Raw genomic sequence first — 15,487 nt, 5'->3', positions numbered from 1 at the left:
TCTACCCGAGACAAGGATTCCTCCTGGGCAGAGGAAGTCATGGACACAATGGCCTCGGGAGTCAGAGGAAACCTAGAGTTCAAATCATAACACGAATGGGAAGGAATGCCTTCCTGACTTTAAGGTCTACGCTTAGAAGCATGTTCCCTTCTCCAGCATCTGCTGGAAAAAGGGGGACACCTGCGCTAACCCTGTACTGATTGGTAGAAGGAGTACAAGCCAATCCACCAACTGCAACATTACCTGTGAAAGAGAGGCAGCCTAAGCTAGTGCTTGGCTAGAACTGTGGCTGAGGGCACCTCTCGTTGCGTCACTGGATACAGAGACCATCCTGGTCCGTATCCTGAAGAGAAAGCATAGCGGAAAAAGACCTGCAGGAACGCAACACTGGAGCGCACACCACCCTGCGCACTTTGCTCTTGGCAGACATGGTTGAATAATCCAAGCCAATCCAAACACACAAATTAATATCGTGTGTGTGTGTGTGTATATATGATACATACACACGTGTGTAACAAGGTATAGTGCATTGAATGTTATTGCTACACAAAAACAAACAAGTGGTGTTTAGGAGATTGGGGAATACTATAATACCCCGGTTTCTGTAATGCAATACAGCTTGCTGTAATGTCAAAAGAATAACAGTGCAGAAATGGTTAAGTGAATAATCAACACGCTAAACAAAAACAAGCACTCGCGTACATCCAATGCAAGTAAAAGTGGGCAGAAAATGCTCAGCAGTCCAAACCACAGTCAGCAGGAAGGTACTAACTGTAAACCTGACTGCTGAGGAGGAGGTATACAGGGAGACCAGGAGACAACTCAACAGAAACTTGCTGGTGTAGGCAGAGAAGTTAAATGGGTACTCAGGGGCAGATTTATTAAGCCTGGTGAAGTGATAAAGTGGAAGGTGATAACACACCATCCAGTCAGCTCCTAACGGTCATTTTTCAAACCCAGCCTTTTACATGGAAGTTACAAGCTGATTGGACTATGCGTTATCACCTTCCACTTTATCACTTCACCAGGCTTAATAAATCTGCCAGAGTGTCTCAGCTAGGTAGGGGAGAGGAGAAACTCAGAGGCGGGACGCCTCTTTGAGGAAAGCGATCTGTGCCAAGGGAGGAGCTTATGGCGAGAGCATACTTCCACCTTTTGATAGGGAGCCCGAGAAAATAGGCGCTGACAATATAGTGTCCCATTACATGCTGCCCCTGGTGGTCTAGCAGGGAGTAGCTTACCTGTCCACCAAGGTGCCTGGCTGCGGTTCCGTGTGTGCAGGGGAGGACCCAGCCGAACGAAGACTAACCCATGGCCAGAGCTGCGGCCTCCAGCGCCAGGGGTAGGTGGAGCGGCAGTGCGGGCGTCCTGTAGGATGCCTAGCGCTGCACACTCAAAAAAGAAATAATAAAAAACTACTTAAAAAGTAGCCCCTAACAGTGCTTACCCCTGCAAGGTGACAACCTAAAAAATAGGATTTTGGTACTTACCAGGTAAATCCTTTTCTTTGAATCCATAGGGGGCACTGGAGTACTCTTGGGATATGGACGGGCGTAGCCGAACAAGGGCACTGAATATTTAAATTTAGGACCCTCCCCCCCCTCCATATCCCCGAGTACCTCAGTGTACGACCTCAGTGTTTTTTACTGAGCGAACAGGAACGATATAGAGAGGTTGACAATGGAGAATACCTATAACATAACGGACAACAACAATGTTGACCCATAACCTTACTGTCAACTAAACAGTTGACACCATAACCGATAGAACTTTATAAATTTGAACCAATCGGTGAAAATGTGTTACCATAAGCTCCTCTGAGCTTAATATCAATGAAGTAAAACTTGTTACCCTAAGCTCCCTTGAGCTTAAAACAACCCAGGTAAAACTGCTCTGGGTGGGCGTCCAGTGCCCCCTATGGATTCAAAGAAAAGGATTTACCTGGTAAGTACCAAAATCCTATTTTCTTTATCATCCACTAGGGGTCACTGGAGTACTCTTGGGACGTACCAAAGCTTCCCTCGTGGGCGGGAGAGCTGTTTGATACTTGTAACAGTAGGCAGCCGAAAGCTAGATGCTGATGGCGCCACCATTTATAACGTGTAAACGTGCACCAACATGGTGCACATGAAGGCTATATAGCCGCGTTTTAGACACTCCACGACCCACTGGGTCTGACATTCCCACAGAACCTGTGGGATGAGCTATTAGTAAAAGGCGAAAGATTTATTCGTTCTTAAGAGAAACCAGAGTATATACCTGGTCAGACTGAAGCGAATCATGTATTGCATTGTAAAATGCACAGAGTTCTAGGACCTTTATCGACAGCAATCTGTCGTGTTTTAGAACCTTTGTTGCTGATTTTAACTACAAATCCTGACCCTCTGCGACTGTCGTCCAGAGTATATGCACCCTTTTCCCTCTGTGGGAAACGCGAGTGAAGGGTGGCGAACTAAATTGAAAACACATCTTTATTCTTAATAGGTGAATACACCAATGTACCGCTAGTGTGCGTGTTTTGCACTAATTACTAGACGTACATTTGTTATTGCTGGTGTAGTAGGTAAAAGTCTTGCCGTATTTATCATCTTACCTAAGCATTGACATCGTTTAGACGGAATTAGATGTGATTGTTTTCGAACTTGATCTGCTACCGCAGTATACCTTAGTAGCGCAAGTTAAAGGAACTTTGTTGAGACAGAGTTCTTATGTGAGATGAGTTATCATCCCAACCTCCCTTTGGTAAATACCCAAAGCGATAAACAACGGTAGACATGAAATGGTTAATGGTTGTGGCGATCTGCAACCGCTAGAACCTGTGAAGAACAAACCGGACTGGGTAAATACGCATTCAAATGCAATTCTGCAATTGTGTGGCTCCAATAAGCCAATACTAACCGCAGAAAATCCATTTTCTAACTGTAGTAAATGACTTGCTGATTGATATTGCAACGGAGCTGTTTGGTTTTGCTCAAACAGAGGGGAATAAGTAACTCTGACTCTGTTGGCGTACTACTGCCTGGTTTATAAACCAGCAAAGACTAAATGACAACCTGCCAACCGTTTGACAGAGGCAGTTTTGTCCTTTAAGCTGTAAATAGCTGAGACCTGTATGAGTTGAAGTCCTGAAACCTCGCAAATGTAACATGTAAAGACGCGCTTCCACAATTGTAAAAGAAGTCATCAAACCACTGGCTTGCTGACTGTAACGTCCTGTCGTTACAAGGCGTGACTGTTCCTTATAAAGGGATAAAACGCCGTTACAAATATACTCAAATTTATGAGCAACCAGGCTCTGGCCTTGTCGCGCTTAACTAGCGACAATGAAAATAACCGGCGTTAGCAGAAGCTTTACAGATATACTCTGCGGCTTCTTTTACCAGTGATCGTCATTGTTTGATACATAGATTCTAGTGACCCAAATGTATCCTGGGTTTTTGACAGAAAATCATCTAGCAATGGCGGGTCGCGTCCTTTTGGAAACGATTATGTATGGTTGTTAACAACCCCCCCGCACTATCTGAGTGCTGGTCTAATGTACCCTTTTCACTCGTAGTTATAATTTGACATAGAATCGAGTTAAATAAACACTCTGGTACCCAAAGGAAAATTGGCCCTTTGGAAGACTGTCTTTTGTTAGGGCTGGCGGAGTCATTCCGAGACTCCGATGTTACCGCTCTTTTAATTTGAATTGCCAATGTTAACATAGGATTTTTAAAATTATTTCTAGTCTGCACTATAGCCTTACTCGCTATGTAGACAGACACCAGAAAATAATAGGCAATAGACAGACACTTGCACGACTTAATGAAGTTATTATGTGTCATATATATATATATGTTATCAAGCTTGTTTCTCTCTACGGAAATCTTTAGCAACAAACGAAAGATTTATTAGATATGAAGAGAAATCAAAACATTTTCTTTTATGTGAAAAGCAGTTCACATGGGCATATGAAACCCGAACCAAATTCCTACTAACTTCCCTGCGCCTCTGGTGGCTGAGAGATGTAGGGCAGGAATGTTCTAGAATTAATTAGAAATACAGATTACATGGCTAACTTATGTGAAAACCTGAACCAAAAATTCCTACTAACACCCCTGCGCCTCCTTGTGGAGTATAGGTGTATGGGTCTGGAATTATAACCTGGAAGAACAGCAATGATTAAAATGACCTCATGCCATGCTTCCACTGAAAATCACAGGACAGGTTACCTGCTGCAGCGTTAATATATAGGCTTAATAGCCTATTATACCTTAAATATAGGCTCAATAGCCTATTCTACAGTTACAGGTCTATTATACAGTAAACTCCGTGCAGTTTACAATACATTATGCAGCCTTATACTTTAGTTAGCCTTCCAGTTATTTTCATTAACTGTTTAAACACTAAGCAGTCTTACCCCATGCAGCCTTCTGCTGCTATGGCTTTTCTCAACACTGCCTGCAGTGAATTATTCTTATTTAGAACTGAGCAGTGTCTTATTTAGAACTGAGCAGTGTATTAACCCATGCAGCCTTTGCTGCTGCTATGGGCTTTACTCACCGTCACCCCCCCCGCAGCCGCGCTGCTTGTGATGTAGCTTCTCCCTGTGCAGCGCCGGAAGCGAGTGCAGGGAGCTTGGGGAAACCCGGGGAGCGCTGCTATATTGCGCCGGGGAGCCCTAGGAACGGGCGGCGCCTCATACAGCAGTGGCCGGGTGCAGCGCTGGAAGAGCGGCCGGCGTCTTTAGTGACGTACGGCCGCTCGGAGCTTTAGACCCGGGTACGCAGAGTGGCTGCTTGAGCGGCGCTCGCGTACAGTGGCTGGGAGAGCGGCCGGCGTCTGAGTGACGTGCGGCCGCTCGGTTACCGTGCTGGGAGAGCGGCCGGCGTCTGAGTGACGTGCGGCCGCTCGGTTACCGTGCTGGGAGAGCGGCCGGCGTCTGAGTGACGTGCGGCCGCTCGGTTATCACCCCCCTGCTGGGAGAGCGGCCGGCGTCTGAGTGACGTGCGGCCGCTCGGTTATCACCCCTGCTGGAAGAGCGGCCGGCGTCTGAGTGACGTGCGGCCGCTCGTTACAGTGCAGAGTACTGGTACATTGGCTGGGCGAGCGGCCGGCGTCTGTGAGTGACGTGCGGCCGCTCTCTCGTTCAGCGGGGTCTCTGTAAGCGGCGGGCAAAGCAGCGGTAAAAATAAATGCTTTCCCACACAGCAGGGCGGCAGCGTGAGCTGACCGCCCTGACCCCCCCCCCACCATACCTTAGTGTCGCACTTCTGTAAGCTCCGTCCAGATTGTGACGGGGCTTCCATCCTGGCTGTGACGGGGCTTCTTACTGTAAGCACCGTCCAGTTTTCAGCTCTCCTCCTGGCTGTGACGGGGCTTGTAATCTCCGTCCAGTTGCAGTAGGAGACAGTCTGCCTGTGGCTGTGAGGGTGCTCTTTGTGAGGACCGACACGCCATGCGCTGTCTTGTAGCGCCTGTGGCTGTGAGGGTGCTCTTTGTGAGGACCGACACGCCATTCGCTGCCCGTGCAGCGGCACTATCCCGGACCCATGTTTTTCCAGAAACTGGGAAGGGATGTGCTAAGTGTAAAAATAAAAATTAAAAATTTAAAAATAAAAATCCAAGTGTGGATATACCACAAGCCTTGTTCGTGCTGTGAGCACCGAAAAAACACTGGGGTCGTACACTGAGGTACTCGGGGATATGGAGGGGGGGGAGGGTCCTAAATTTAAATATTCAGTGCCCTTGTTCGGCTACGCCCGTCCATATCCCAAGAGTACTCCAGTGACCCCTAGTGGATGATAAAGAAACTGGCTTGTCTGGGGCTGGGTTAAGGGGGAGAAGGAGCCAGGGCTGCTGCTGGAAAATTGTTAACTGTTTGGTGCCCAGACTGCTACTCAGCCGATACCCACTGTTTAAAGCCTATGTCCCTACGGAATGTAGACGATAGACTATTTATATGCACTGTCAACTGAAGCACAGGTAGCACGTAAACAATGTCTTAGTAGAAATGAAAGCCTAACAAGCAAAGAGTGACAAACAGGACACTAGCAAATGAATTTCACTTAAAATAATTCTAAAGAGTAAGAAACGAATACTTGGAACATGGAAGACATACTGCCTTGATTATGTACAAATACTACGTAGGAACATCTTTGTAAATGAAGTTTCCTCTTGAACCTAAAAACAACTTGTCCCATCCCCAGTAATTTTTTATCAGTGCTGTAACCTGCTGTGATAAAGGCTTAGAAATGCCAAATAAAGAGTAACATGCAGATAAACTGTATCAAAGCACTGTGATGTTAGAGGTGTCCCAGTAAATAAAGAGCTTTGGGTCCGGGAATGCAGCCCTACCTTCCTCCCCTTGTACCGGCTCCTCCACCAGCAGTTCTGCCATACATTCCCAGTCTTTCAGAAGTTCCTGAGAACTTTCCCATAAACTGTCCACCAGGTACGCAGCATGCTCATGTAACTGCGGGGTGGGAAATACATCTTGTCAGACAGATGAAAACATGCAGAGATCAGACAGTTTTCATAGGAAAAAGAAACAAAATAAAAACACAGAAAGTAAATCTTTTGGCTAATTTATGTGCAGGCGACTACACTATAACCAGAAAAGTAGGCAGACCTTAATAGGCTTGAGCTCTGCGCACACATCTTCATGCAATATGGTAGTGTGTGATGAGGGCTCAATATCTTACCTCACTTTCAAGGAAGAATAGAACCAGCATTTTCACAAGATTTCCATTTGGACTGCTCCGTCCTCTTCTTTTAGCCAAGGCCTCTTCCGCTTGTGGGTCATGTCTACTAAATAACCTAGACACAAGAGGGAAACAAAGCTGCACAATCAGCACCTACCAAATACAATCAGAATATTCCTTATAACGCAGAGCGTAATCTGTACATAAATCAACATTACATAATCCATACAGCAGCTTGCAAATTTGTTTCACAATAGAATACTATAAAAACACCCAAGGATCATCAGTTAGAACCGATATTTGGTGGCAATACAGGTATATGAAAAACTAACATTCACACCCAGTCCACTGCTCCGTAACCTCAGCAAGCAGCTAGAGGATCTCCAAGTCAGTGCAGGCAATAGAGAAAACAGATTAAACGGGTGTAGTATTGAGAGTCGACAGTAACTAGGTCGACAATGTCTAGGTCGACCACTATTGGTCGACAGTAACTAGGTCGACAGGGTCAAAAGGTCGACATGTTCTAGGTCGACAGGTCAAAAGGTCGACATGAGTTTTTAATGTTATTTTGGTGTCGTTTTCTTCGTAGAGTGACCGGGAACCCCAATTAGTGCACCGCGTCCCCTCGCATGGCTCGCTCCGCTCACCATGCTTCGGGCATGGTGCCTTCGCTCCGCTACCGCTTGGCACAGATTACCGTTCCAATCGTAGTCCACGTGGATCGTTAAGTATGAAAAGGTTCAAAAAAAAAAAAGAAAAAAAATTGTGAAAAACTCATGTCGACCTTTTGACCTGTCGACCTAGAACATGTCGACCTTTTGACCCTGTCGACCTAGTTACTGTCGACCAATAGTGGTCGACCTAGACATTGTCGACCTAGGTACTGTCGACTTTCAATCCGGATCCCGATTAAACATGCCCATATGCTGCAACTCCAAGAGTCAATTAGACGCTGCCTTGGACCTGCCTGCAAATCGCTGCACGTACTCAAAACACAGTGATCAGTAACAAAACCTTGTAAGGCGATTTCCGATGTCAATCAAGGCCAGAGGAAAATACAACCAGGCTAATAGTAACCCATTAGCCCCTTGTCAAGTGTATGGCCAGAATGAAGACAGAGCTCGGCACGCAGGGTAGACTTTATCTGTATCCTGCGACAACAGAATTACGGCAAAAAAGATAATCCATTCTCTGGCTGCCTTGATTGAGTTCAGTGTCTCCAAGCTCCGCAAACTACCGTCCAGGGACTTGTCTATGTGAGGGACCAGTGGGAATCAGCAGAACCAACCAGGTGGTGTGGCAGCAGTGTGCCTATGCATACACAGCAGGGAGCATTTCCAGGTGCTGATCGTAGAAGCCCGGTGGTGGCGGCACATTACCCACAGACTGCGCAGTAGGTGGAGTCCGTAATAGGCAGTTGCTGACAGCAAGAGGGAGTCCCCTAATAAGCAAAGTCTTGTGGGATCAAACAAATCTGTGATCGCCTGGAGCAGCAAGGTGCATCCAGTCACACCAACCAACACCCTAACACATTTTCTGTCACCTGTACCTTTACCCAAATAAGACACCCTAACATCCACTCCCCTGAAGTTAGGATATGTAAATTATACACTTCCACACACAATATTTTTACACGTCGTGATTCTTACACATTACTCATTGTAAATCATATTACCAACTTTAAGATACTGCACTACGGAGTATGATCACACTACACACAGTAACAAGCACAACAATCCTAATTAAGTCTTGCAGAGTCCCTACAAGCAGATAAGAAACCCTATTTTAAACGTTCCTATTCCTAAGACCTAGCAACAAACCATTAGAAACTGCATTTTGGCCCGCAGACACTGACCTGAAGCGTGTTGTTCCAAACATTACACTTACTTCTTGTGCAGGAATTCCCCAGCTGCTACAGCTACAGGCCGGTGTGCAGAATACACCAAGTGGTAGACGTTCTCACAGTCTTCATTGGACAAGGCTTCTTCACTGCCACTGTAATTAGTAAGAAGAAGAGGTGGTTTACAGGAAAAAGATGCAGTGACACATTTTTCTATTATAGTACTGTATATACAGCCGATACAATTTTACAGGAAGGATCATTTGATGCAAATGAAAGATCTGAGACCTGCTATTCTACATATATGGAAAATGAGAAACTGCACTTGTAGCTCAAAGCCCCCAACTTTAGAGTGAGACTATAGATAACATGTACAGAAAAGAGTCAGGATAACTTACTGAAGGATTAGTGTCACCAGGCGAATTGCTTCAACCGCAACATCATATTCTTTGTCCAATGTCATTGATACAATCCGGTCCTGAAAGCAAAGTGTGGAAATTACCATAACATTACTGAGTGTATCATGTTTCTGAAAAATGAATGAAATGTGCACTACTATAGATAAAGGAATTACTATTGTTACATTACATTTTTAGAACTAACATTACTCAAGCGTATAGTACTTCCTCAAACATTGTAATAAAACACATTGGCAGTAATTAACCTACTACTACCAATTCATCATTTTTCTTTATTACAGAAGTGCTAAGTACAAACTATATCATCCAACTAGCAAGAACATAATGTAACAAGCCCTCGCATGCGTTTACGGAGCTGCTAGGGCAGCGTTTTGTGAAGTCTGCAACAACAACAATGTCCATTAGAGGGCGCTGGAATCCACAGAGTACACAAAAACTGAGAAGCCACTGATTGGAACAGTGACAGACACAACAATGCTTTATATGTCAGTCTGCTGCGTGCAGGCTGCTTCAGGGGAACTTCCATACTGGGGGTAACAATCCACAGCACATTGTTATGAAGGCTAGATTACGCAGCAGTGATATTCCACATTTACATAGAGTGGTGCAATACAGGAGAAAATATATAGATCATAAAACATATCACTAAAGATGACAAAAATAATAAAGTATTGCAATCATAACATTCTTAAACAAAAAATTACATTACGGTTATCCAAATGGTTTTGAAGAAATCATTTAAAAAATATATATATATTTTCCAATTAAACAGTAATTAGGGATGGCCATCAAAGGGTCAAAACCAGTGATGTTTATAACACAACTTGAATATAAATATATATATATTTTTTTAACCATCGATGGCAGAGAACCAGACTGTTTCCTGCCATTGATGGTAGCTGTATGCTGCACAGAGCTGTCCCCGCGCTGTCCCCACCTCTTACATTGTAAGATCCGGATGTAACGCCTGTTACACGGGCTGGGCTGTTATTAACAGCTCAGCGCCGCCCCCGGCTCTCAGTCAGAAGCTGAGCCTGCCGCCTGTGCATGCGCAAAAATAATGATGGCACCACACAGCATGGTTACTGATCGATGGTTTGTGCTATCATCGCCATCGATGCCAATCATACAAATGGCAATATCAGGTTGTTTTTTTAAACAGCGCTTTTACAAATGTCTGATACATACATACACTTACTTCACTAACTATATTTAAGTACACAAGACCCCTTTCCCTAACCTTTCTACTGTAACATCCACTAACCCTTCATATTAAGTGTACTAAGCATAAAAAAACTGTGTTGTAAAACCACTTGTCCCAGCATGCATCCAGATAGGCCATGAGGCGGTCTACTATAAATGTAATGTAATGTAATTCCTTTAGAACATGGGTCTTCAACCTAGACCCTCCTGCTGCTGTGAAAACTACACATCCCAGCATGCCCTGCTTCAGTTTTAGCATGCCTTAATAGCAAAACTGTTTCAGGGCATGCTGGGATGTGTATTTCCACAGCAGCTGGAGGGCCGAGGTTTAAGAATAATGCTTTAGTTTAGAACATGGGTCTTCAACCTGCAGCCCTCAAGCTGTTGTGGAACTGCACAACCCAGCATGCCCTGCCACAGTTTTACTATTAAGGCATGCTAAAAATGAGCAGGGCATGCTGGGATGAGCTGGAGGGCCACAGGTTGAAGATCCATGCTTTAGAATGTAAGCGCTTTTGAGCAGGGCCCTTTTACCTCATGTGCTTTTTCCTTCTCTTACTTAAAACATCTTCAACTGCACCAAATCTTGCGGTTTTCTTCCACCCTGATACTTATGTCAGTGTCGTCTGCTGATGCAGCTATGTTTATGTACCATGTACTTGTCCTATATTGTCTTAAATAAACCAGGATAACCGTGACTTAGTTGAAGTACTCTGTAATTGGGTGCTGTGGATACCTTGTGGTGCCATATAAATAAAGGATACTAATAATAAATATCATGCTCTGAGCTATTCCTGGCGAACCAGTGGCTCCCCAAGCTACTGTGAAACATCACGTCCCAGCATGCTCTGCTACAGGTTTGCTACTACAGAATGATAAAACTGTAGCAGGAAATACTGGGATGTGCAGTTTTTAAAATAACATGAACAAAGAGGAATGTAGAATAACCTGTAGCATAGCATGAAGCATGTAGAATAGCCAGGACATTATTGACAAATACGTATACTGAGGGGTAAAGGAAAAGCCCAGCAGCTCCACTATCAAGCATCTAATCCAATTGATCTGGTTTACTACCAGCTGTCTATGCCCATCGAGGACAACTATATGATAGGACAAAGTGCTGTGCACTGCTGATTCTGATGGACATGGAGGAGCTAGGAGAACTTGTGTGGGGAAGAGATGATGCAGTATTGGCGGAGGAGGAGTTACTGAGGTACAGTAGCTGGCAAAGGGCATCCCCCCCTGGGATTCTGCACATCTTGCATGGGGTGCATGTGCTTCTAAAGTAATAAACTATTCCGGATGTTTATTTGGTGCTACAGTCTGCAAGGATTGGGAGGGGGCGCCTGTACATCAAATTGCCATGAGGTGTGATTGAACATACTAAAGTTTACTTTAAATCCCCCCTATAAAATAATTTATGGTGTGTGTGTGTATATATATATATATATATATATATATATATATATATATATCTATCTATATATATATATCTATATTAAACCTTTGTAATTATGCAGACACTGAAATGAGGCAGACACGTACCTTGAACCTATTAGTGAAGAGCTCCAGCTTGGGGAACAGTTCCCTATTGGTGTACAGGCTCTGGAGAGCTTTCAGGCACTTGAGCCTCACTTCTCCTTGCTACACCCACACAAAATAAAAAACACATACAGTAACCGTTAATGGCAAAGGTATTATTTACACAAGTAGGAAATGACAAGCCACTCTCTCCATAAGGCCTAGAATTAAGAAATGATATCATGAAAATGAGAAAAAACAAACGTATTTTAGCTTTATTACATAAATGTCAAATGTTTCAAATACGTACCAGAGAACAAGTATTTATATGACAGAGAATGAACAGCTTAAGGCTCCAATTTGCAGAATTATGAAATATAGAATATTCGACATCTTTGCTTTCTGCTGGTTCACTGTACACATACTTTGTTTATAGCGCAAAATGATTAATTGTATAAACTTGTCTTCAGGCTGTGTGTATAAGGTGTATATGAAATAAAAAGTTATTCTGTGTATAAACTTTGGTCCCATCCCCAAAATCTCATTACTGTATGAGACTAGCACAAAATACGGAAAAATCAAATATCCTGAAAACTTTTAATTCCACGCATTTCGGATATGGGAGACTAAACCTGTATTTACAGATAACTGTTTATAAATAGACATTGTTTTGATATCCTATTTTAAAAAAAAAAACACACACCACCACATCCCTAGTTATAGATTGCAAATAAAAACACAAAACACTAAACTAATTACATTTAATGGCACCAATTATGCAGAAATAACTTATTAAGTGACCTCTCAGCTGCTGCTTAATTAGGGCTCTAAAGATCCCAAAGCATAGAAAGACAAATAGAACAAGAAAATTGCAGTGCTCTGTTCTAATTCAGAAGCTATCAGTATATGGATAAGTACAGTGCCTTGCTAAAGTATTCACCTCCCTTTGCATTTTTCATGTTTTGATGCCAAACAACCTGGAATTAAAATGGATCGTTTGAAGGTTTGCATCATTTCATTCACAGAACATGCCTACAACTTTGAAGATTTTTTTTTCCTAATTATTATTATTATTATTATTGTGAAGCAAACAAATAGGACAAAACAGAAAGCTTCAGCGTGCATAGCTATTCACCCCCCCTAAAGTCAGTACTTTGTAGAGCCACCTTTTGCGGCTATTATAGCTGCAAGTCACTTTGGATAAGTCTCTATGAGCTTGCCACATCTTGTCACTGGGATTTTTGCCCATTCCCCAAGGCAAAACTCTTTCATGCTGGATGGTTTCCGCTTGTGAACAGCTATCTTCAAGTCTGTCCACAGATTCTCAATTGGATTGAGATCTGGGCTTTGACTAGGCCATTCCAACACATTTAAATGTTTCCCCTTAAACCACTCGAGTGTTGCTTTAGCAGTATGCTTCGAGTCATTGTCCTGCTGGAAAGTGAACCTCCATCCCAGTCTCAAATCACAGGCAGACAAACAGGTTTTACTCAAGAATATCCCTGTATATAGCGCCATACATATTTCCCTCGACTCAAAACAGTTTCCCAGTCCCTGCTGCTGAAAAACATCCCCAAAGCATGATACTGCCACCACCATGTTTCACTATGGTGATGGTGTTCTTGGGGTCGTGATGGGATGTGTTGGGTTTGCGCCAGACATAACGTATTCCTTGGTGGCCGAAAAGGAGATTTATGGTAAGACTTACAAGAGTTAAATCTCTTTCTGCGATGTACACTGGATTCCACAGGGAATAACAATGGGGTGTAGAGTTGGATCTTGACCCGAGGCACCAACAGGCTAAAGCTTTGACTGTTCCCAGGATTCACTGCACCGCCTCCTCTATAGCCTCGCCTCCAGGCACTGGAGCTCAGTTTTGTTAACCAGGCAAATGCAGTAGCAGGTAAGAGATGGTAGACGTTAGTCACATAGGCCCAGATTCTCACGACAGGAGAAGGGACTAGCGGCTAATGCCATACCAACCCAAAGAAGCTAAGTGCGTCAGGGTGGGCGCCCTCTGGAATCCAATGGACCTCGCAGAAAGAGATTTAACAATGGTAAGTCTTACCATAAACCTCCTTTTCTGCAGCGGGGTACACTGGTATTCCACAGGGAATAACATCGGGGATGTCCTAAAGCAGTTCCTCATTGGAGGGGACTCACTGTAGCGAGCACAAGAACCCGGCGTCCAAAGGAAGCATCCTGAGAGGCGGAAGTATGAAAGGCATAGAACCTGAACGTGTTCACTGAGGACCACGTAGCCACCTTGCACAATTGTTCAGCGGACGCACCACGGCAGGCCGCCCAAGAAGGTCCAACAGACAGAGTAGAATGGGCCTTGATAGCAGAACGAGCTGATAAACCAGTCTGCGCATAAGCTTGTGCAATCACCATTCTAATCCATCTGGCCAAGGTTTGCTTACTCGCAGGCCAGCAACGTTTGTGAAAACAAAAAAATACAAATAGGGAATCTGACCTCCTGATAGAGGCAGTCCTTTCCACATAAAAACGGAAAGCCCATACCACATACAAAGGCCGCTCTTTGGAGGACACACCAGGAGAGCTAAAGGCCAGAACCACAATCTCTTGATTAAGGTGGAAGGGTGACACCACCTTAGGTAGATAACAGGGCGATTTCTAAGAAAAGCACTGTCACGATGAAAAATCAGAAAGGGTGGACGACAGGACAAAGCGCCTAAGTCTGACACCCTCCTAGCAGAGGCAATAGCCAACAAAAAAATGACCTTAAGCATAAGGCATTTAGGGGTATATGCAATTAGCGGCGAATCGCGGCAAATTATCGCCGTTTTTTAATTCGACAGGTGGCTTCCGGAATTCACCATATTCAATGAAAAACGGATTCGACAGTCCCGCGGGCGAAAAACGGCCGATTTGCCGGATTTTGCCGCAATTTAAAAAAACGGGGAAAAACCCGGAAAAAAATGGCGTGGGGTCCCCCCTCCAAAGCATAACCAGCCTCGGGCTCTTCGAGATGGTCCTGGTTCTAAAAATATGGGGGAAAAATTGACAGGGGATTCCCCGTATTTTTAAAACCAGCACTGGGCTCTGCGCCTGGTGCTGGTGCAAAAAATACGGGGGACAAAAAGAGTAGGGGTCCCCCGTATTTTTTACACCAGCATCGGGCTCCACTAGCTGGACAGATAATGCCACAGCCGGGGGTCACTTTTATACAGTGCCTTGCGGCCGTGGCATTAAATATCCAACTAGTCACCCCTGGCCGGGGTACCCTGGGGGAGTGGGGACCCCTTCAATCAAGGGGTCCCCCCCCCCACCCACCCAAGGGCCAGGGGTGAAGCCCGAGGCTGTCCCCCCCATCCAAGGGCTGCGGATTGGAGGCCGATAGCCTTGAGTAAAATGACAGAATATTGTTTTTTCCTGTAGTACTACAAATCCCAGCAAGCCTCTCCCGCAAGCTGGTACTTGGACAACCACAAGTACCAGCATGCGGGAGAAAAACGGGCCCGCTGGTACCTGTAGTACTACTGGAAAAAAAATACCCAAATAAAAACAGGAGACACACACCTTGACAAGTACAACTTTATTACACACTGCCGACACACATACATACTTACCTATGTTGACACGCCGACTGCCACAGTCTCCGACGATCCGAGGTACCTGTGAAAAAAATTAGACTCACCTCAATCCAGTGTCCGGGAGATAATCCACGTACTTGTTAAAAAAAAAACATGAACACCCGTACCATGCCGGACTGAAAGGGGTCCCATGTTAACACATCAGACCCCTTTCCCCGAATGCCGGGACACCACGTGACTCCTGTCACTGAGGTCCCTTCA

General features: G+C 44.6%; 1 protein-coding gene and 1 non-coding gene across 3 annotated transcripts in view; both read right to left on the bottom strand.

Moving 5' to 3' along the window:
* STAG1 (STAG1 cohesin complex component) overlaps positions 1–15,487 on the bottom strand; it is a 331,398-nt gene that overhangs the window by 86,381 nt on the left and 229,530 nt on the right. For both annotated transcript variants that reach the window (XM_063915509.1, XM_063915510.1), the window contains exons 11-15: positions 11,694–11,792; positions 8,925–9,004; positions 8,574–8,681; positions 6,687–6,801; positions 6,340–6,457 (exon numbers count right to left, since the gene is read on the bottom strand). In XM_063915509.1, coding sequence (XP_063771579.1) covers positions 6,340–6,457; positions 6,687–6,801; positions 8,574–8,681; positions 8,925–9,004; positions 11,694–11,792 — 520 coding nt within the window. The remainder of the gene's footprint in view (positions 1–6,339; positions 6,458–6,686; positions 6,802–8,573; positions 8,682–8,924; positions 9,005–11,693; positions 11,793–15,487) is intronic.
* On the bottom strand, positions 3,803–3,919 carry LOC134913578 (U5 spliceosomal RNA). The gene has a single exon (XR_010177295.1). It is a non-coding gene; the product is annotated as a U5 spliceosomal RNA (small nuclear RNA).

This window comes from Pseudophryne corroboree, chromosome 4 (assembly GCF_028390025.1).
Source record: "Pseudophryne corroboree isolate aPseCor3 chromosome 4, aPseCor3.hap2, whole genome shotgun sequence".
NCBI classification, from domain to species: domain Eukaryota; kingdom Metazoa; phylum Chordata; class Amphibia; order Anura; family Myobatrachidae; genus Pseudophryne; species Pseudophryne corroboree.
The sequence above is the reverse complement of the archived record's forward strand: the minus strand, read 5'-3'. Positions and strand labels throughout refer to the sequence as shown.